At 42.2% G+C, this 24,058-nt stretch overlaps 1 protein-coding gene across 1 annotated transcript in view; it reads right to left on the bottom strand.

Moving 5' to 3' along the window:
- GRIN2A (glutamate ionotropic receptor NMDA type subunit 2A) overlaps positions 1-24,058 on the bottom strand; it is a 284,640-nt gene that overhangs the window by 39,641 nt on the left and 220,941 nt on the right. Inside the window, exon 9 of the mRNA XM_077828127.1 lies at positions 21,974-22,134. Coding sequence (XP_077684253.1) covers positions 21,974-22,134 — 161 coding nt within the window. The remainder of the gene's footprint in view (positions 1-21,973; positions 22,135-24,058) is intronic.

Here is a 24,058-nt window from a genome sequence, read left to right as displayed (position 1 = left end):
CTGTTACAGGCTGTGGGCTGGTTTTCACTATGGAGAGATCCACGCTGTAGTGAAGCCCCGCTAAATCGACAGCAGAACACTCTCCGGTCAACCTTGGTACTCCAGCTCCCCAAGAAGAGTAGGGGGAGTCGACAGGAGAGCATCTCCCGTTGACGCAGCACAGTGAAGACAGCAGGGTAAGTCAACCTAAGCTATGTAGCTTTGAGTAGTATATCTTAGGTTGACTTACCCCCATAGTGAAGACAAGCCCTGAGTCTGTGTACAGAGAACTTTTTGAAGCAGGAGAAGCCCAGTTTCAGAGCTTGAAAAACTAAAGGAGCTGCAGGCAATAATTAAAGGGATAAAGTTTGAGGCTTAGGTTAATAAGGCCAAAGATGGTTTTCTTTACCCACTCCTTCCTAAAACTTCATTGCTGAAATCCTCAACTCGTGTAAATTGGCATAGCTCCATTGAAGCTGAAGATCTGATCCTATTTGATTATACAATTTAATATCCATTGATGCTCCGCTGACAAGCCTACAGTGTGAAAATTTCAGCTATCCAGAGAAGCAACACATCAAACAAATAGCGCTAATCATGTTTTAAGTCATAGGTCCTGACGGGTACATATTGCAATGGTGCACATTCACACTACTGCCTGGAAGCAACAGGCAATGGAACATACAGCAGAAGAACACATCTGGTAGTTCTCAGTTCAGGTCACCAGTTTTTATCGAGTGACTTTCACACACCATCTCCTGAAGGAACTAGAGAAGCATCATGCACTTCGCTAATGACATCCATGGCTAGTGGAATCCAGATAAATTTAGACTATTATCTGGGGCTAGGAAAAATACTTCTTTGAGAAGCTAATACTGACCCAATTTAACACTAATTTTGGGCTAAATTCTGGTCTTCAATATGGGCACACAACTGCCACTGAAATCAGAAGATGTGAAATGAATGTATTCAAGGGAGGGGAAAAATGGTCCTTTATTGGTCATGGCTTAAACCTCAAAAGACAGCAATACATTTCAGATTAAAATACTAATTGGCATAATTAACCATTTACATGTTTCTTGAGATACAGGTGCTGACTTTGTCATTGCCGGGGTGATCGACCCCTGCTCCATCCCAGGTCCCGCCCTCGCTTCGCCCTGCCTCTTCCCGCTCCTCTCCATCCCTGCCTCTTCCGGCCCCGTTGCACCCCCTCTCCCCAGTGCCTGCACACCACTGAACAGCTGATTGTGGCGGTCAGGAGATGCTGGGAGCTGATCGGCAGGGCCCGCCAACAGGCGAGATGCCCTAGGGGCAAGGGGGAGGAGCTGATTGGCGGGTCACCAGTGGATGCTGAGCATCCACTATTTTTTTCGCTTGGGTGCTCCAGCCCTGGAGTACCTATGGAGTTGCCGCCTATGTCTCCTGTCCTTACTATGCAAATAAGTTAAAAAGGCTACGTGGATTCTGCTCAGTGCTTCCGAGGACACGGAGCAGTAAACCAGCAAAGGAGAAATAGATTTCCTTCTATAACTGTTATGTCTAAATATGAAGTACATCATGACATTCAGAAAAGTTAGAAGACGCTTTGATGTGGCCATAGTTATTTGCATTACTCTTCCTTTCTGTCAAATGGAGTTTCTTGAACAAATAATATCCTGGTTCCTTTGCAGATCAAAGGGATTGGTGCATGACTGAAGTTATTTTCCCTTCTCGACTAGTGCCCTAGTTCCACACACACACGCACCAGGAATTCCTTATTAAATGGGTACCATTAAGTGAAGTGTTCATCTGTCATATACAAGACGTTAACTTCAGATCCAGAGCTCTTCATTCTTATTTCTACATGCTTTCTGTCCAGCACCCCTTAATATGTTCTATAAATAGCTATATAAAAGCTAGGTATTATTACTATGAATGCATATTATGGTTCCACAAGCACAAAGGCTGAGTACACCCTAATACAACTATATCACAGTTTTAATGCATAGCATTATCTCTGTAAACAGCTATCTATTCTATGAATACTTGCTTTCTCACTTAGATCAACAGTTTCTTTTTTATCTCTCATTATGTTCTTATGTGTCTCTCTTTCTTGGTTTTGTGTACTATGTTTAAAGGCAAATTATACAATTAAGGCTAATTAATGGAAGGCAGTTAATGGGCCACCTTTTCTTTCAATGACTTGTGCAGATTAATTAATGAAATCACAGATCCTTTTTATTTAATTTGGAAGCTTACCTAGGTTATACCTGAAGTGACCAAATTTTACCTTAATTCCTCCAGATTTGCTGTAAGTGATTGACAGAATGACTCCACTACAAAGGAATTACAATGTGAATAGCCAACGGGATATGTATTTACCAAAGCTGTAGTCATGTGCATTAACATATACATCATGTGATGCAGAGGTGTTTATGGCATATTTTTTTGCCTTGGGTTATTGACTCACCACAGAGATCAGAGCAACAGTTAGTGATTCTTCAAACCACTAGCACTTTTTACAAAGTTATTTACCAAGAATGTTCTTGCTCTTTTGACTTGGCATCGTTAGCATGATTCTGGGACTAACTCACTTTGGATGACTGCAGAATTTCTATATGAACTCTACAGATACCTTATATCTATTCTGTCCAAATTCTTTTGCCTTTTAAAATAAATTCAATAGTAGCCAGAACAGCTGTCACTTTTACAGCAACTCTTAAAGTGGGACTTTTTATTTTGTTCTATTTTAGAGAATCTATTGGAATCTGCTCAAGGCTGGATGAAACATGAGAATATATTTGAGTTACCTCAAGATGCTCTTTCTGGAGTTTCTTTTTCACACATTGTGCGTGTAAATATGTTGCTCGTAAAGGATACTGGATTTACAGTCCTAGAGAAAGAATCTTTCATTTATCCATAAAATAGGCCTATCTACTGCAGTAGCAGAGCCATGCAATCTCATAAGAGTGCCTTTAAAACCTGCCCCAGAAGGCCTAATTTTAAGGCTGAGAAGATAACTCAGTCTCCAGCATCATTCAATGCTTAGCCCTGGTCTATACTTCAGAGTTAGTTTGACGCAAGGCAGCTTATATCAACCTAACTCTGTCAGTATCTACACTAAAATTTTGCTCCCATTCATGTAACTCACTCCCTACACCGACTTAATTCCACCTCCCCGAGTGGTGTAGAGTCAATATCAATATAGTTAGGTCGACGCAGGGTCATTGTAGACACTGTGTTGCTTTACCTCAACTGTTGATCGCTTTCAGAAGCCATCCCACAGTGCCCCACACACAGTTCAATTGGTGCAAGCCCTCCTGGTGAGGATGCACACCGCCGACACAAGGAGCAGAGTGTAGACATGCACAAGCGATGAAATGACTGTGGCAGCTGTATACCAATATAAATTAGGTTGACTTAATTTTGTACTGTAGACATGCCCGTAGTCCACTACAGCCTCTCTGCAGGTCCTCCCAGTTAGTGCCTGTCCACTGGGAAACAGACAAAACTCATCACAGGGCCATTGCAACTTTTGTCACTACCAGCTTGTGCTAGATTTGAGCAGGCAACCTAGAAGCAAAAGACATGATGCAGAATTAAAAAAATCCAAGAACAAGTGGGTCTGAAGGAATCCTAGAAAATAATCCAGGCTGTATTTTAAGCTTTTTTAGCTATACAGCAGTATTTTTGACTTCGACATATCCTTCTGTTGAAATACTGGGGGCAGAGATGGGATGAGCCTGCAACTGAAACAGAAAAGGGACCACACTGGATGTCCTGTTTCCTGTGTGACACTTCTGATGCTGTGGCTGGAAGAAGAAAGAAACCCAATTGTAAATCCCAGCTGCAAACTATGTTTCCCACCCAACTGCTCAAAAAAAATATCTGCTACACTATCTAATGTTTTTGTTTTCAGTAGCTCCAGCCTACAGTACCTGTCCAGATAGACCCTTTAAAAACAATAGATTTCTTCAGAATTTATATACACTGCATTTTCAGATACGTTGAAGCTGTCCGCTTGTTAAGGGGAACATTACCTACCCATTCCTTCTGACTATCTGGGTTAAAAGAGAATCTAACCTATTTTTCTGATTGATCAGTGAGTCTTCTCCTCTTTATCGGTCTCCTGCCTCAAAATGCCCTCACTCAAATTTATACATGGAAAATGCAGAGACCACACTAAAAGCAAATTTCTGTTAGAGCAGTGACACCATACTGCATTTTGACTGATTGTAGAGGCTTTACCTCATCTGCCAGGCCAACCTCAGGCTACCAGGAAAGCTCATATGAATCTTTCTGCATCATTTGTCTATTGTGACCTGAACTGACATATTCACATAACTCATTCTCAATCCAATTCCATTCACATCCTTCTCAGTTCCTCCAACTACCTTCCCAATACATATAAAATTTCTCTCAACAACGGAAATGACTGAAAGTAAAAGGTATAATTATTATTATTGTTTTATGTGATAGGATAAGTCCTATTTCCAGACTCAGAAGCCAGGTGATGAAGTACTGTACTTGTAAAGCTTCACTTTATTAAAACAAGAAACTCAAAACAAGTATCTAGTTGAGGGAATATGTTTTTAGATTTAAGATTTTGTCGCAGTTAAAGCAGCACAGTGAAGGATAAATACAGCATATTGCAGTAAGTGTCTGTCTTCATCACCAAATCAAACTGACAGTAACATGAATACAATATTTTTTCAAGAAAAACAAGAGACATTCTCCAGATGGAATGAACTGGAACAAGGCCTTTAACTAATTCAATTGCCAGCCCTTTTACATTGCTTCCAATTTGTTTTAAAAAAAGGCTAAATATAATTACATTTGTAAAGTGTGATCTGGACAGAAATGGAATAAAAAACCTAAAGGGTATATACATTAACACCTACATACCATCTAAAGGAATTTAAAAGCACAGAGAAATAAATGGCCATAAGTCAGTGTTTTCCGAAGAGCAGGGCAGGAACAATTAGCTGGGGAGCACAGACCTCACAATTATTCTCTGTTTTTCCTCTCTTCTTTTTTTTTTAAAGTAAGTTTATCTGTTACAGCTGTGAAGAAAACCTTAAAAATGTGATCTGAATGTATCTGACACAATGCCATCTGAGGTTGTAGAGCACCTGAAATAATAATTATGAGGTGTGAACTCCCCCGTTCATTCCAATGGGTGCTATATCACAGTGGATCTCAATCAGGGGTATGTGTACTTCCAGGGGGTACATCAACTCATCTAGATATTTGCCAAGTTTTACAGCAGGCTACATAAAAAGCACTTGCAAAGTCACTAAAATTTCATACAATGACTTGTTTATACAGTTCTAAATACTATACACTGAAATGTAAGTGCAATATTTATAGTCCAATTGATTTATTTGATAATTATATGGTAAAAATGAGAAAGCAAGCAATTATTCAGTAATAGCGTGCTGTGACACTTTTTTGTATTTTTAGGTCTGATTTTGTAAGGAAATAGTTTTTAAGTGAGGTGAAACTTGGGGTATGCAAGAGAAATCAGACTTCTGAAAGGGATACAGTAGTCTGGACAGGTTGAGAGCCATTGCTGTGCCAGGTACCAATGATACTGTAAATTGCAGGCACCATTGTTAACTAGTTTGCTGCTCATTAAAGCATGTAAGAAAGGATAGGAAACATCACATGAAGTGCTACACAGTCTACTCTGAGTTATCACTCTTTTCACATAGCAGGAATGACGGGGAGTGTGATTAGTTTCATTTTCCTGAAAAGTAGATTAAGGGACCTGTAATGGGGTTGGCACCCACCTCTTGTGAGTGCCCCCTTCTGGTTGGGCATGTCGGTGTTCTTTAGTTCTGGTGACCCCTTTCGGTGATTCTCATATGGGTTTTTCAGAGACAGTGCTCTGTCTGAATCACCCTGTCTGCATGTTAACCATCACAAACCCCTTCCAGGGTATGCAGTCCACTGGGGACTATCTCAGTACCCCTCTGGTGGTGTCTCTCTTTAGCCCTCTCTGGGCTTTGGTCTTTAAGTAGGCTAGCCCTGGTATGGGGCTGTATCCCCAAGGCTTCCTCCCTGAAGACACTATCTTCCTGCAGCCCTCTCCAGGCTCAGTCCCTACTTGGTCCTAGCAGCCAGCCAGGAGCGTCTCACTTCCCTGGTCCCTGTCCACACTGAGCTGTCCGTGGCCCTGCTGCTCTTCAAGGCAGCCAGGCCTACAGTCCTTTCTTCTCCTGATCCAAGCAGCAACTAACTACTTCTCTGTGGCTTCTTTTATATGGCCCTCCTGGGCCCTGATTGGCTGCTTCCCTTGCAGCCACTCTAGCCTGCTCTCCACTGCTCCTTTCCTGAGATGGGATTGGCAAAAGTCTGAGGCCTCCAGTAGGGGGCCTTTGGGCCTAGTCCATCCAATCACAGGGCCTCAGCTTTCAAAAGTTTGGGGGAAACTGCCACAAAGTTGAGTACAATTTAATCCTTTACAATTTATGCATGCAGAGGCACATCCTATCTTCAGTCCAATGGCCGATTTTTGTTTACTTCAGACAATAATAATAGTGGTAATAGTAAAAAGGAAGAAAATTAGTCCCAATTGAGGTGTAAATCTTTAGGCCGATTAGATTTCAGAAACAGTATTTTAACAAACAGATCTCTGAATAAAGCTTGCTACTGGAACAGCAAGATTAAGGATAATACCCTTCTAACCCCACATGCATTCAATAATAACTTTCCACCCAGTGCCCAATTTGTGTGACGCAAACTATTCATCAGCTGAGGATAACTCCATTCACTGTGCAGATACATGAATGTGAACTGAGGTTCAAATTCAAGTACAAGAATGCAAATTGAAATTGAAGTACCACAGCCATACAAACCAAACTAAATGAAGTTATTGACTGTGGGAGTTGACTGAACTCACCCGACCAGAAGAAAACATATTGAGGGGGCTGACCTGCTCCATGGAGTATTGGCACAGAATGACACCTATAAAGTCATTGCTCACATATATGCCCCTTCAGATCTTTTAAAGAAAATGTATTTGGATTTTACATTTATTGTCAAACTAAATAGGCACTGCTCAGGTGTAAATGTGCTTCCTAAGAGGGCAAAGCATCTTTAAGGTGACTGGGTACTTTGCTTAGAGCATCTTGAGTTAGACGTTCCTAGGGCAATTCTAGAGAGATGTCCAAGAGAAGGAATTTCTCCACCAATACAATATCTTGTCAATCACAGGTGAACCTTAAAAGGTCTAGTGCTGGGCAGGCAAGTACCCCGAAGTAGGTAGTCTTAGCTAGAATAGTCACAATTCTCAGATCTGCTTTCCTGGATTGACAATATTTGGAGAGCTCTACCTTTCTGGTTCTTCTAATCAGGAAGAACTACATTACTGCACTACAGGGACAGATATTTTCAGAATGTCTTCTTCCAGGTCAGCACAGAACCAGAAAATAAACAGGCATAGAAATGAAAATGAATATATTTGCTTAATGAAAAAAATTATCAGAATTTTTTTGAACTTCAGACAAACTCAGGTCCAGATTCCATTTGAGTTGTAAGCTAAAGTTCAAATAATATAATTTATCTGAATTAATTTGCTTCTCCCTGTCTCATATTTCTACTGAAATTTGGATTATTTTTTACAGATGTAAACGGCAGAAATAGATTCTTAGTCTCTGAAAGTCTCCAATTCATTGCCAGATAAATGGGTTGGCAGCTGATTTGTAAGGATTAAAGACATCCAGAGGCTAGTTAGGTAATGGGATACTCTATGTTTCTTGCACATTTTCCTATAAAACATTGACAGTCAATTATTTGAGGCATCAACTACTCATCCTTTTTGCGCATTCAAATGTTGGGTTTATCAGTATGTAACTTTAACAGCTCATAGAAGGAAGATCACCAGGTGCAATAATGTTCTTCTTCACCACACATGGTGCACACCCCCCCCCCCCCGGGTATTTAGACTCTCACAAAAATCTCTATGTACTAATCTTCTAACGCCCTGAAGAAATAATGTGCAGTAATTTTCCTGCAAGTTCTTCCTTTACAGAATAGTGTCTTAGGGCATGCACTAAAAAGTCATATAAGGTAGAGTATAACCTGCAATTTAAAAGGTTCTCAAGTATTTTAAGGCATTTTATAGTTATTGCTATGAGCCTGTCACAGAGCACGCCCTTTAAGGGCATCAGCTATCCAGCCTACCTGTGATGGGCTCCACTGAAGGGAGTGAATCAACCCAGGTCCACCTGGGCATAGTTAGCTGTCTAACTAGCTGGAAGGCAGTTAATTAAGCAAGGAGCACCAGAGCCTAATAAAAGGCTTAGGAGAGCTCAGCTATAAAAAGCATCTGAGAAAGAAAGCTCCAGAGAAGGGGTCCTCCTTGGGAGCAGGAATTAGGCACCCCTTGCAGTGAGGCCTGAGGGAGACCCTGAACAAGCAGGAGAAAGACTGCAGGTATTTCCAGGCAGCAGAGAAGCCTGAGGCCTTACAGCAGAAGAAGCTGCTGAGGGAACCAAGAGACTTTTGTTTTGGGACTTAAGTGTTAGCTGGGCTCTGAGGTCAGATCCTTTAAACCCTTGTACAAGTGCTCATTTCCAGAGGCTTTACCAAAAGGAGATATACAGCTGTAGAGTATTTGGCTTGTCCGTGGCCAGAGATGTTTGACCTCGTTAACAGAAACCGCGGCCAGCGTCACTAAAGCCACGCTCCCTCTCAAGGAGGTGCTCGGGAGGACGCTGTGCCCCTTCTACAGGGCCACAATACAATGTGCATTAGTAGTGCCACTGGACATTGATTTCTGTGCTTTATAATACTAGCCCTGTGTCTGGTAATATCTGGCGCAAGATAAAAGACAACCAGTAATGGAATTTCTTTCAGACAGACCAAAAATCTGACAAGAGCTTCCCACAGTCTCAGACAACTGCTTGTAAAGATAATGAACAAGAAAAGTGCAACACCTCTCTTTTGTCTCCTGACTCACCATTTTATCTGCAACCATTCCATCACTCTGGAAAATAGAAAAGTCAGAAGTTCCCGTGGATTTGTTTGCACTTCAAGTACAATAGTTTAATTCCAAGCCTATACAATCTTGAAATCTCCGAACATACAATAACTCTGTGAAACAACAATGCAGAAAAACAAACGCCTCCAAATTAATAGAATTATGGAAGTTAACTGATGGAAAAGGCCAATTCTGGCACCCCAACCATCTCCCTGTGGACACAGGACTGATCCCTATATTTTTCTACTGCTTGGACCACTGTAAGGGTAGACATGTCGCAGTCTGCATATTTTTAAAGTTTAAGTGGAAATAGCAAACTAACTGTTTCACTCTTCCAAATGATGTGTGATGAACTGGAGTGTCAGGTACAAAACTGGATTTGAAAATGGATGGAATATTGAGCATTCCAAGACATTCAGACATGACACTTTGAAAAAGAAAATCTTAGGTTTTAATGTGTTAAGAACTTCAAATACCTATTAACGTGCTATACTTTTAATGAAGTGTTAAGAATATGAATGGGACAAGGATTCAGCCATTTAAAAAACCATTTATTTTAGGTGGCTTCTTTTACTCTATTTCAATTCTATTTTGACACTTCACAAGACACAAAAAGGAGTAAGTTTGGTAGTGCTAGGGTAGAAAGAGGAAGTGAGAAGAACAGAGTCACAGGGCAAGTGTCTTTTGGGAAAATCAGTCACTCAAGGGAGAGAGTTCCATTTTTTTGGATGAGATTAGGACACTATTATTTGAAGGTATGCAGGAATGTAATAAATTAGACAAAATTCAAACAAATTTGGCTAAACAAAAGTTAGAGGGACTGGATGGCCCAGGGCAGTGCTTCTCAACCAATGGGCAGGCCATGAAAGGCAAACAGGAAAATTCTGAGGCATTAAATATGTCATTCTAATCTAAAGCAAAGAAAATCTCACATCCCTATACACCCTAGCCCTTTCAGGTCTCTTTCAACACTCTCTCTCTCTCTCAACTATGCTTTCCCTGCCAGAGGGTGTTACCTTCCAGGTAATGGTTAAAATGCTTTGGAGAGGGAGCTAGAACTATTTCTGGCCATTTTGTATCTGTTAGTGGATAACTGGAGTCTGCAAAACTGTGAACGGGACATATTTCAAAAACATAACATAAAGCCAAAGATAGCTAACAAACAAGGACTTTCAGGGATTATTTGAGCATCTGCAGTTTTGCCCAGCCCTATTTATGTTAAACATTATTTGATTTTGGATCAATATTTTCACATTGTTGTTTTCACATGGGAAAACATCTCTTTCAAGCCATTCCCACTCAGCTTGTTCTCAGTTGGCTGTTTATGATGTAGTTTTCTATTTGGCATCATGACAAAATAATTTATCTGCCAGTAAAAAATTTTAAACAAACAAATATTCGAATGACACCGTTGAAGTACCCTACTAACTTGAAACATGTCTGAAAAGTGATAGCGTCTAACTTCAGAGATTTTTAATGCCTAATAATAAATTGTGGACTGTACCTTCCAAAGGTCTTGCATTACAAAGGAGCTAAAGTTACATTTCCAAGCTGATCCTTAGTCTGTTAACAGCTACAGACTAGGCCATTAAACTGGATGTGTGCAAATTGACAAACATTGCATCCTTAAATAGAAGGCAGCTTCCCTCCTGTGCAAACCTCTGCATCAGCCTAGCTGCTTAACAGCTAGCACCTGGATATCTAGCCACATCAATTATTGCTACTAAGCACAGATGGATTTACATGTTGCTGTGGGGGTAGCAGATTGTCTATAAGAGGACTATTGGCTCATGGAGCACAAACGACTCCTGTAACTGTAGCCTACATAAAATAAAATATATTGACAACTTAATCCAGTCAATAAATCTCTCAATTAAATGGTCCTGCCACAGTTCTGATCTATCAGCTGAAGAAGCCATCTCTTTCTGTAAGATAAGATAGACACTGTGACCACCCTTCTTCAAGCAACATCCATGTGCCATAGAAAAGTACATGAGAAAAGTGACAAAGAAAAACAAGGTGCTCAATTAGTAAGTGTGTGTTTGTGTGAGTGAGGTGTATTCTAATTGATTTCTATGTCAAGAAGAGATTTCCCTAATTAAGGCTTCTGGTTTAAGCCATTAGCCGTAAAAAGCCTTATTGAAATTCAGGTGTAGACATGCTTGGACAAAGGCCTAAGCCAGGAAAATAAATACATCTCTCCTGCTGCTCCCAATCTCCAAGTCTCCGCCCCTTCTGTCATTTTCATATCTCAGTGATGCACAGGAGAGCTGTGCATGGGGAAATGGTTATACGCAGATTCAAAAACTACTAACAGTAGTAACAAATACCAGAGAACCAAAAATAAAAAATTGCCCATCTCAAATTTGTTTTGTTTGCAGAGAGATACCTCCTCTTTACCTACCCCTTCCTAAAAAAAAAATAAAGCAAACAAAAATTGGAACACAGGTTGCAAACATAACACAAACGACTGGTTATTTCTTGTTCAAGGAATTTTTCTGGTTTTGATCGACATGTACTCTAATGATACGAAGGGCCCTAAAAGTTTAAACTGGTTAACGCAGCACTGGTCCCCTTGATCACTGCAACTCATGGAGCTCACTGTTTGATGCCTATAGATGCACACACTACGGCGATGGCAGGGCTCTGTTACTATGCGGAAGCTATCAGGCCAGGCCTGCTGACTGACCCTTCATTTGCACTATCCTCTCTGAAGCTCTTCAAATACATGACAAACCTGACCGGAGGTGGTGTGGAGTCAGCACAAGTGAAAGAGTCAATTTCAGCCTTTGAAATCGCAAAGGTGAGATGAAAATCAGAGGATTCCTGAAGGAAATTGGGAGCATAGAAGACTTCAGCCAGTATAGATGCCTCCTAATATGCAGAAGGATGGCTTAAAAAGGACTTGCAATGTTTTCTCCTTCCCTTGAACATACATGTGGAGGACGAGTTACAGAAGTGGCTGATCAGAAGAGAGTCTGGCTACGTCTACACATCTCATCGAGATAGCATGCGAAAGACAGTAGTATACTACTACTGCAACGGTAGCATGGGCAGTGGTGAGTGGTGGTACAGGCTAGCTGTCCTAAGTACGTACCCATGGGATCCAGGCAAGTTTGTACTTGGGGCTGCCAGCTCATGCAGTCACTCACTGCTGCCCATGTTACCATGGCTATGCCTTTTTTAGCATGCTAACTCAATGAGAGATACCACAAGTGTTTCTACACGAGCTGGGAATCACATCCCGTCCTCCAAGTGTAGATGCAGTCAGTGTTGAAAGATTGTGTTTTGGGAGCACCAGGTTCCACATCAAAAGTCATAGGACTAGGTTGTCGAGTATCAGGGGGTAGCCGTGTTAGTCTGTATCCACAAAAGCAACAAGGAGGCCGGTGGCACCTTAAAGACTAACAGATTTATTTGGGTATAAGCTTTCGTGGGTAAAAAACCCACTTCTTCATGCAGAAGATGCCTCTAAAGAAGTGGGTTTTTTACCCACAAATGCTTATGCCCAAATAAATCTGTTAGTCTTTAAGGTGCCAATGGACTCCTCATTGTTTTTATAGGACTAGGCTGAACTCCAGGCTCAGGAGTTTTCTGTTCACATTCTGCTCATAACTTACTTTGTACTTACTTTTTGTAAGCACTATCCTTTGAAGAAAAGCCCTTGCTGACTGAAACTGGGATTCTGCTGGGTCATTCTGCCAGCCTGCATATCTCGAATTGCTCTAAACCCTAAGAGGGGTCTTCTCTGCTTTAACTGAAACTTGCACATGTTTATTCCACTGGCTTGACTAGCTTTGTCACAGCTCTTGGTACAGTTTGCTATGTTGTTGTCAAGATTCCTTCCCCACTCTGAACTCTAGGGTACAGATGTGGGGACCTGCATGAAAGACCCCCTAAGCTTATTCTCACCAGCTTAGGTTAAACACTTCCCCAAGGTACAAACTTTGCCTTGTCCGTGAACTGTATGCTGCCACCACCAAGCACGTTAAACAAAGAACAGGGAAAGAGCCCACTTGGAGACATCTTCCCCCAAAATATCCCCCCAAGCCTTACACCTCCCTTTCCTGGGGAAGGCTTGATAATAATCCTCACCAATTTGTACAGGTGAACACAGACCCAAACCCTTGGATCTTAAGAACAATGAAAAATCGATCAGGTTCTTAAAAGAAGAATTTTATTTAAAGAAAAGGTAAAAGAATCACCTCTGAAAAATGAGGATGGTAAATACCTTACAGGGTAATCAGATTCAAAACAGAGAGAATCCCTCTAGGCAAAACCTTAAGTTACAAAGACACAAAAACAGGAATATACATTCCATTCAGCACAGTTTATTTTACCAGCCATTAAACAAAAGGAAATCTAACGCATTTCTAGCTAGATTACTTACTAACTGTAAGCGGGGGAATAGTCCTGCTATTGTGGGGAACTTTCCTGGCTTCTGCACTACCCCGGTGAAGTGGGCTAGCGAAAGGATCTGAGTCCTTGCTCCCACTTCCTTTACCCAGTGGCCTCCCTGCCCTTGAGGACTCCCCTTCCACTCTCCTGTCTGGCAGAGTCCTCGTAACCCCAACAAGGCTGGGCCCAGGACTCCTGGGGGGCTCGACCCCCAACCCTGCTGTGGTCACCTAGGACAGGGGCTAGGGTGTCCCCACTCCAGGATACTCTCTCTGCACTGGGCACTTCTCTGACCCACTGACCATTACGTACAAGTTAAAGCAAATGCAAGTTATTTAATCAACAATTAATTTTAAAAAGAATAAGGAAAAATGGGAAAGGTTAAAGGAAACACATCAACCCGCTCTATGGCAGGGAACATCACAAACAGTGTCTCTGGAAAGTCAGGGCACTTCGCAGTCTGTTCATTGTAAGTCCCAGGCCTTCTTCTCAGGCCCCGGCTGTGCTGCAGGGATGCTGTGGGTTGGACACTCACTCTGGTGGTGGCCACACGCTCTCAGGCTCTAAGTGGTAGGACCCTTCTTTCCAGTGTCGCCCCCGCCTTGTCGGGGTTATGATCCAAGCCTGGCCTGCAGAGCCTATTGGCGTCTCCCTGTGCTCGGCCCGCTGCCCAGGGGCCCCAGCTGCTCACCGCACCCAGCTGCAGACTGCTCCAGTCCCAGCTGCACCACTCTGTCTCTGCACTGGTGCTGCTGCTCTGCCTCCAGCTCCCTGGGCTGCTTCTTCGGCCCCTCTGCCTCTGGTTGCTGCAGCTCTGCTCCCAGGACAGGTCTGCTCTGCAGGCTGCTTCTGTGACTCTGCTCCCAGCACTGACCTGCTTCCCGGGCTGCTTTTCTGGCCCCTCTGGCTCCGGTTGCTGCAGCTCTCCTCCCAGGGCAAGTCTGCTCTATCTGAGCTATGCCTCTGGCTTTGGGGCTGCAGCTCTGCTCCCAGGACAGGGTCTGCTCTCTCTGGGCTGCTTTTCTGGTCCCTCTGGATCTGGCACAGCTCTGCTCCCCAGCTCAGCTTGGGCCCCTGCTTTCTCCTCAGCTCAACCCCACTTTGTCTGACCCAGGCAAATCCAGCTCACACGGAAGACGGGACCTCCCTGGCCTCCTGACTCCCTGATTAGCCTGCCCATGCTGTCATTCAGGCTGACCTGGAGCATTGGCCTCTCCCCGTTGTTCCTGGGGACTGTCAGTCTCAGGGTCCTGACTCCCCATTGACCCTTCCCCTTTGAGTACTGGGAGCTAGCAACTAAAACACCCCCACTGAATGTTAGTAAGAGGGCAACAGTCCCCTTACATAACTAACAAAAGTTCTGAGACTGCATTCCTGATCTGTTCCTGGCAAAAGTATCACCCAGATAGATCCTTTGTTTCCCCACCCTCCCGATTTGAAAATACCTTGTCTCCTCATTGGTCATTTTGGTCAGGTGCCAGCGAGGTTATCTTAGCTTCTTAACCCTTTACAGGTGACAGGGTTTTGCCTCTGGCCAGGGGGGATTTTATAGCACTGTATACAGAAAGGTGGTTACCCTTCTCTTTATATTTATGACAGTTGTACTTCAGGGTAAGGAGGTTTCCAGAGAAATGGAGTTCAGGTGGGGGGAGATTAAGAAAACCACCATAATCAGTCATTCCATGGCAACCATCCTACACGTCCCCAGGTCATTTGTGGCAAAGGAAACAACTAGTGTTCGGTATATGAGATAGATAATGAAGAGAGATTTCTTTTGGATTCTAATATCTAACAAATAGCACAAAGCAAAGTGGATGAAAAGAAAAACTAATTTGGTGTTTGTACATTATTAACAAAGACTGTGGTGACACAAAGGGAAATTCCCAATTACAGTAACAATGTTCTCCTGAGTGAAGTACATAAGAGTCACAGTCTGGAAGTATACAACAGCAGAATTTTAAATAACTATTGTGAACCTTGCAGTATCAAAATATAGAAAAGGAATTACCAACTTAGGTCTCTTTAAACTCATCTATCTGGGTCCTAGTCCTCCAGTCTCTTTAGCATTCCTTTCTCTCCAAATCTTTTTGAATAGGCACCTCACAGAGACTGCCCCAGAGTACTACTATTTTCCTGCAAACACCATTCCCAGTGTAGCTGGTTCCATTACTGCAGCCTTAGGCCTGAATCTGATTTTATACCAGTTTTCCACTGATGTGTCTCCACTGAACTAAATCAAGTTATTCATGATTTACACCCATGTAAACAAGGATAGACTTGTGCCCTGTATATCTACAGTGACAAATACATTGAATTTCTACTCATTTTTTCATTTTGTATTGAGTAAGTGGAATGACATCTGGGATGCAGTCTCTTCAGATCCAGCATTTAATTACTTGTTTATTTGAGGCTTGCAGTCATGCTACTTGTCCATGCTATAAAAATTACTCTAATCAAGTTCCAAGTAGTAATTACAGGAGGGCTGATAGAGATAATAAACATTTTTTCTGTGTAAATCGGATCTCACGTTGAACCTCAATCCTAAATCTGATCCTCCATCCAGTGAGTGAGCACTACAGTCAATTAACTATCCTGAGACCTGATTCTAAACCAATACCAGTCAGCTCAAGTACCACAATAGGTGTTTTTGCAATTACTTTTTAAAAGCTTTGTTTTCTGGCTCTTCCAGCCCTTGTAGTGTCCCTGATGGTGGAAAAAAGACTAGATTCAGTTGTAGCAAACACAAAGTGGATTTTTTAAAAATTCAGGATACTGTGTGCCCACATACATACACACGTACTACAACACTCCTGGCCTCTCTCATTTACAGATGGTGTGTGTACTGCAGTGTTGCCACACAAAGCCCTGGACAAGGTTAATGGAATGGGCTGCTGACTACAATATACATCTGAGTGTCATGGATGCCCAGACCAATAGTTTTCACTGTCCAAATTAGAGATCAGGACCAACACCCTGTGGAGTCTATTTTTCTTAACTATTGTAGAGGACTGCAAAGTAGCAAACCTCTTTTGTTTTCTTATAATTCATTTTAAAATGAATGAAGGACTAGCATCTCCATTTTGTAAAAATCTACTGAAGTTAATGGAGTGACAATGGAGCAGAACTGGTGTACTAGAGAACCATCCCTTAGTATTTTGCAGGTCTTTTCTAGTCTATCATCCTTTATTGATTAATAAACAAAATTATTAATGCAGAAAAATAAATTTATAGTATTCTGTGTATCTGGAATTCTATGTCTGCTTCCTCCTTTGCATCAGTCTCTGACCTGCAGCAGTTTACTTTAATAACCTAATATATCAAACACCACTTACATGATTAGCCTCACGTCTTGCTATAATATCTGGTATTAAAGTAGGAGTTGAGCCAAATTGACTAGAAAATAAAAGTATCACAGAAATGCTGGCGGTTTGGGGGGAATTTTCCACAGACTTCTGTTGTCACCAAGAACATTTACTATTTTGTATGCTGCTTTAAGACAGAAAATTCCAGTGAGGCAGATTAGAGCAGTGACATGTTATCTTCCAGGATAAAGTGAGATTGTATTTCTCCTGCAATCACTCATGTTGTCATTTCCAATTGCCAATGCTTCTAAAGGAGAGATGGACTTTCAGCTACCATAATAATAAGAGAGAATAATGAGAAATAAGAGTAAGGAAAATCTCCTGGCATAGGTGCTGGAACTAGGGGTGCTGTCACAGCCCCTGGCTTGAAGTGGTTTTCATTATATACAGGATTTACAGTTTGGTTCAATGGCTCTTAGCACCCCCACTATAAAAATTGTTCCAGCCCTCTTGTCTCATGTTGTGGGACACCTGCTGAGAAGATAAAGGGGCTGCACACTGTGTGGTAGGATTGGGTCCCAAAGGCTAGCATATGATTCATCATAGCATCCCACTCAGCATGCAGGTACAAGAGGCACCCAGAACAGCTAATGTCCCAATACATATTCTAGATCATGCCATGATGATAATTCAAAGTCAGTCACAGTGCCTAGGTTAATAATTTCCTACTGAACTATCACATTATTCTTTATACCTGTAGAAGTGGTAGTGACATTTTGTATGCCCAAAGACTGAAAACTGAAACTGAAAAAAAAAACCCTCGCACCCTTGTTCAAATAGCTACATACCTATAGACAACACCCAACCAGCAAATAGCATAAGGTCTGCTGGCTGCTTGATACAAAAATACATGGTATTTAAATGTCTTATTTTGCATCAAGCACAGGGAAATGGGAACAACTTTCAGGCACAGAGAGGGAGGGACAGTTGTTGCATGAGGAAATTGGCTTGCTACCTGGCCAGAAATGTCAGTACCAAAACAACATGAACACTGTTTTTATGGTATTTCTAATAGCAATGGTCAAAGTTCAAATGATTTGGAAGTTCTGGTCACAAAAGTATACAAAAAAGCTGATGCTGATTCAAAGCCAATGTGAACTTCAGAGTCTGAAAAAAACAAACTGATATCTCACAAGAGGCCACTTTCTAGTCTGATTTCTATGTGGGCCAAAAATACCATACCATTATTGTTAGATACGTATTGAGTACTAAGTATTCATTACTATATTAAGGGAGACCAGACTCCTGCCCCAAGGAGCTTTCCATACTAATTAGACACTGACAATACAATACAAATATAGGGACAAGAAAGAAAGAAAGAAAGAAACTGAGCATTAAACCTTCAAGCAGCTACCGCTTTTAGCTCTGGGGGCCCCTGGCTTCAGTCCCTGGTTTGCTGGCCAAGGGGAATGTCATCCCACAACACATAGTCCACATTGCCAGGGTAAAGAAGAAAAGCTGAAAGGAATGGAGTGTGATGAAGGTAAGAGATAGATTGGAGAGGAGGAGTATGAAGAAAAGAGCCCGTGAACTTGGCCAGGAGGTATTCATTGGTGACCTGAATGACAGTGGTTTCAGTGGAAAGGAGTAAAACTGGACTGCACAGGAATTAAAACAGTAATGAGGGCATGAAGGCCATGAAAATAGACAGCATGCTAAATAAAATGGCAGACAAAGGGGCAGAGAGAGATGGGGCAGTTGCAGAAAAGGCTTGAGCTAGCAATGGCTGAGAAAAAAACAGATGAGTTCAGCAAAAAAATCAATCAAATTGACCTTTTAGTTCTCAGGACGAATAGTCTAGGGTATGAAAAGTTTGGCTGTTTTCTTTTTGTATTTGTGTGCTGTAAACCTACTGTGACTGTAAATTGTAGGTTTTGTTTTGACATTGTATTTAATAAACATGAACATAAAGAGGAGTTCAGATGGGAAGCAACAGAAGCCAGTAAACAAGAGGGAATGGAGTCACAGGGGCAGGTCAGTTCACGGAGATTGAGCCATCTCTATATTGAGTATGTAACAGCAGAGATGTGGTAACAGAGGACCTCCTGACTACAGGTGACACAAGTGACATAAATATAACTCAAGAACATAACGGGAAGCAACTGATGTGCTGGCTGGGTGCAATACAGCGTGCTGTAGTAACAGAGTGAGTGTCCACAATCATAACACTGATTTGGACCCTCTGCAGCTTTTGTTCTGCAGAGTCTCAGGGGAAATAATATCCAACCCCTTCTGACTGTGGTGGTATAATCCTGCTGGTGTGATAGATACTAGGATATAATCAAAGAAAAAGTGACACTTTTGTAGTCTGAAACTTCAGCAGCTGATGGTGTATTTTCACTTGCCTTTTAATCCTTCCTTAGATGCCATGAGACAAAACACTAAAGAACTAAGCTGTATGTAACAGTTGTCTTATACTGATCTGGAAAATACTGTACATGGCAGGTTATTTGCACCATCTGCTGCAAAAGTGTCACTCAAGGGAAGCAGGGTAGACACCTAGGAATGTCCAGGTTGAGAAATCACTTAGAGGAGGAAAAGAAACTCCTGCGGGAAAAGTCTATGAAAATGAATAGTTTATGCTGTCAAGAGGATTAAATCTTGCAGGGAGGAGGAACAGCTGGTGCAACAGGAATCAGTTTTGAGTTTTAGTGGGTATTCAGAATTCCCTTGCAACCAGCCAACTGCCTTCACACACCATCACCTGAATGGTGTTTTATTTGTGTTTCACAGCAACATCTTAGAGTCTTTTATAGTGCAAGCAGCTGGAGCAAAAACGACACTGTGTAAAATGTGTACAACCTCCCCCCCTCCCCCCCGCAAGTACACACAACAACCCAAATACACCATCTTTGGCCAAGAGAAAGACTTTTGCTGAGTGTAGCTACCTTCAGGAAGTTTCATACAGCAAGCAGTCAGTCTCAGCTGTCCAATCATGATTCACAACACACATATAAACTAGCAAACATATAACTTGCACTGGTTAGACATAAGCAGCAGTGCTGCCTTCAGTTTTGATATTTTAAAAAGACATTGACAAATTGGAAACAGTTCAGAAAAGAGCAATAAAAATGATAAAAGTTTATAGGACAGGACCTAGAGTACAAGTAAAGGCTAAGAGAGACTTGAGCATCTGGACATAAGAAGAGACATAACACAACTGTCTATCAGTACACAAAGAAGATGTATATTAAAATGATAGGCACCTATTATTCTGATTGGACAATGAGGCCCAAACAAAAGTAACAGGTTAAAACAGTAGCAGGAAAATTAGCTTCCATACTAACTTTAAATACTTATAAGAAAAGATATGCATTAGAATAAGATGTGAGATTGCCACTGGTGGAAATATACTGCCACTTAATTCAATCTTTGGCTACCTGACCCTCTAGTTTGGTTAATACATTTGGAATCAAATCATTAATAAAAGTGAACAAACTCCATCTTCTACTATACTTAATTTTGATAGTTTTAATCAGGTTTTAGAAAGAAAATGTCAAATTCTGAAGATGACCCATACATTTATAAAAAATGATCACAACTAATGTTGTGTTGTTCAGAAGTTGCTACTGTAGCAATATGCACTGGTTTGTGATATGCAAGCAGTGAGACACACCTGTAGGGGGCAAATGGATGGAGATCAACCTTTCTTTCAAAGAGGAAAAGACTTGTTCAAAGACAGGAAGGCAGTGTACAGTGTTTACATCTGTGACGGGGTGTGCATACCCTGCACTGGACAAGAGGGGGTTAACCCCACACTATGGGCGGTGGAAGTCTGGCCCCCCAGACGTGCTGGACACACCCCAACTACTGCCTCAGTATAAAAGGCAGCAACCCAGCTCATTCTAGGCTGCCTGCCGGAGGGGAAGGACCTTGGGTTGACGCGCCAGCCAAAGAGCCATCACAGCCTTTGCCTGCAGGAACTGGAGACCCTAAGAGCCAGTTGGACTGGAGGGCTGCGGCTGATGGAGCCGCAGGGAATCACCCATGTTGAGAAGCCCAGGAACCCCAATGCTCAATGGACTACAATGCCTGGAAACGTGGTAGGAAATGACCCAGAGAGGATGTGCAAGAGGTACCTCCCACCTGAGTGAAGTAAGCATGTTTCAGTGGGAGTCCCCACTGACCCAATGGCAGAGCACTCTGCCACCGTCATGGCCCTGGGTCGAGGCTCGGTAGAGTTGGGTGGGCCTGGGCCTCTCTGCTTGGGCTGTCACCCTCCCCACCAGTGGCAGCCCCTTCCTCCTGCCTGGATACTGGCCATTGGGCCTCACTTCCCTGTACCTAGGGACTGCGATATTGACTCCGACCATTGGATCGCACTGCCCTGTATCCGAAGGCTGTTATATGGACCCTGGCTGCTACGCCATATTGTCCTACACCTGAGGGCAGTCAAATCAACTTTAGCCACTAGACCACACTGCCCTGAACATAAGGACTGCTGGCAGTGACTCTGGCCACTTTCGGCCAAGAGGCTGTCGGGGAGACTGTAACGGCAGTGGTATCACAACCCTGCCCCGAAACGGGGACAGGGTGTGCATACCCTGCAACAACATCTAAGTTAAGGTATTTAAGGAATAAGGACATTGATGCTGTTACAATGTTGGCAGAAGAATTAGGCAACATTTGCAGTCCATCCCATCCCAATAGATTTTATGAAGAACAAAATCAAATGGTTTGTGTCTGTGAGAATGCACAATGCTAGGTCATCAGCAATAAGAAAAGGAACATTTAAAAGGTGTAGACTAGCTAGAAGAGGGGGAGTTTGCCATTTGCAAAATGGCCACTTTAAGGTTGTACCTGCTTGGCTTTGCCAAACTTAAAAAGCTAGTTCCAGAATGGTAGCAAGGGGAGAGGGGAGGGTTTCCTATAAGAGGGCAAACCCTGCCATGGGGAGGGAGAGAGTAGAGAACAGATTGTCACAAATCATGCTTCTTCAGTGTTGGGCATATTACCAATATATTATGGTTTGGGTTTTCATATTGATTTGTACTTTTTTTCTTCTCAATTTGAGAAATTTTAATTCCACATTTTGAACCTACCACATGTTTGGTATCACAGCCTCCAACATGATTAAAATGGCACACATATTATGTGCAGACAGCTTTTGCTCCCTTGTGGTTACAAAGTCCATCGCTGAGAAGAACCACCATTCAGCCAGAACCAAGGCTTGGTATCTGACAGGCACTTATCATTATAAGTGTGGATCAATATTCCTCAGTTTCTGGAAAGCCTGCAGCTTTCATTAAAATAAATAAAAAATGCTTACCCAGTTTTCAAGCTGACCAATGCATCCTCAACGCCCTTCTGATTATACTTTGTCATATAGAGGTGCATATCTGGGTAGTTGTTTCTGATGTTTCTCTCTGTGCTCCCATTTGGAACGGTTCCAAATCGAAATGGGGGTGAATAGTCATATGGCCTCTGAAACTAGAGAGAAGGAAAGAAAAACGCAAAAGAGACATATAAACGCATGGTCTAGGTCAGACAACTCTATCAGATTGATCTCCTGTTAAATAATTTGCATAGACGACCTGAGTTTTGTCCAGCTAAAAGCTCCACATCACCTGCTTCAAGGACAACTTGTGTTTCCACCATGCTGGACTGACACCTCCTGCAAAAGCCCCTCTTGTCACTTGTGGAGCTGTATGAAAATGTTCACACCCAAAGTGACATCAGTGCATTTCTGACATTCTATATTGCTCCCTCACAGCTTCCAGGGTGCCTTGTGATGACAGCTGAGTTGACCACAGGAGGCTTGAGACACTGGAACCAGGAGGATGTCCGTCCCTTGAAAACCAGTCCCTCCCTCAAAAACCAAAAGCTAAAAAAAAGAGCAAGCACTGCAGTGGGGATGGACAGGTGATATGCCATTGCCAGCCACGCTAAAAATACAACCCTCAAATAAAGTCCTCACCATACACATGCTCTTATTTTCTGTAAGTTTTCGGGGAGATTTTGCACAAGAGACAGCATAGGATGCAAGGAGCCTTCCCTATCATTGGCCTCTGGCACAAGGGACCACAAAGACTGTACCAGACTAGCACCTGCAGCCTGCTTGCCAACCCACAGGGAGAGGGCAAGGTCAAAGGGAGGGAAATTGGCTTGAAACAGTGCACCTGCCTTCATGTGGATGGAAGTTCATTCTGCACCCTTTGAAAAGTGCAGCAGCAGCTGCCTTGTCTCCCTGAACAATGCCTTTGACAATCCCTGTTGGGATAGTGCATACCCAAACCCAGCCCGGACCTTTGACTTAAAGACAAAAGTAATTCATTTATGAGCCTGGGGTTGGTGGCTTACTGGCAGCGAGGAGTTTTTTCAAACAGACTCTGGATAGGGTTATATAATGGACACGCTATGGAGCTAGGAAAATAAGAATGGACGGGCATCACACTGGGAATGCTTCAGTATTTCCAGGGGATTAACAGTAGCTCTTTGGGCTTTTGGGTTGCAGACTGAGTAAACATTTGGATAACATTGTAAGGAAATGTTACCAGAAGTGAAGGTTAATTAAAATGTTTTGTTAAAATTGGCCCTAAACTCAAGTAACTTGACTAATGAGGAATTTTTAATTTAATATGACTAAAAGCAATTAATTGTGGGAAAGACATTATCTAGGATCCTCACTCCACAGTTTCAATGGTAAAATGCTCTTTGTATTATTTCTGTAAAGTTAGAGTCCCAATCCACCTTCCATATAGTGCGAGAGTCAGCCAATATTCATTTATACAGCACTTGCTTCCTTTGGGCCACAGAGGTAGTGCTTTCTTTCATAAATTTTGCTCTTGGTACAGCAAGAATTCCCAGGGTCCAATGCCAACTGTGAGACAGACTGCAAATAGGCTTGCCTATAAACTATTTGGTATAGGAACATTTTCACTTCTGTCAAACCTTGGCTTTAGACTCAAAATAGTTTCTTTATTGCAGTATATTTTTCATGGGATGACATTGCAATTGAATACTTCATTTTAATTAAGGCTATGGCAAACTAGAATGAAAATAACTTTATTTCGTTTAATTTTGTTGCAATATGCTTCTTCCTGTATATTTCTATTTGCACATTCACACTGCTTTCCTGTTTAAAGGATTATTTCCCTACCTTATCTGTGCCACTTGATTCAGGCTTACCCCAAAATCAGACATTTACACTTTAGTTCATACTTTGTGTAACTGGTTTCTTGCTCTCTCCTTTCTGCATTTTGTAAGCAGAATTGAGCCAAATTCTGCTCCCGGATATATGCCCACAGCTTCCATACATGTCCGTGGGAGTCAAATTCTGAGGGGAGAATTAGGTCCAGGTATTTGTTTGACTTATAATTAGTGTCTTAAAATTAGTATGACTAGTTCCTCAAGT

Source organism: Eretmochelys imbricata, chromosome 10, assembly GCF_965152235.1.
Source record: "Eretmochelys imbricata isolate rEreImb1 chromosome 10, rEreImb1.hap1, whole genome shotgun sequence".
Taxonomy (NCBI): domain Eukaryota; kingdom Metazoa; phylum Chordata; order Testudines; family Cheloniidae; genus Eretmochelys; species Eretmochelys imbricata.
This window is presented reverse-complemented; position numbering and strand designations above follow the sequence as displayed.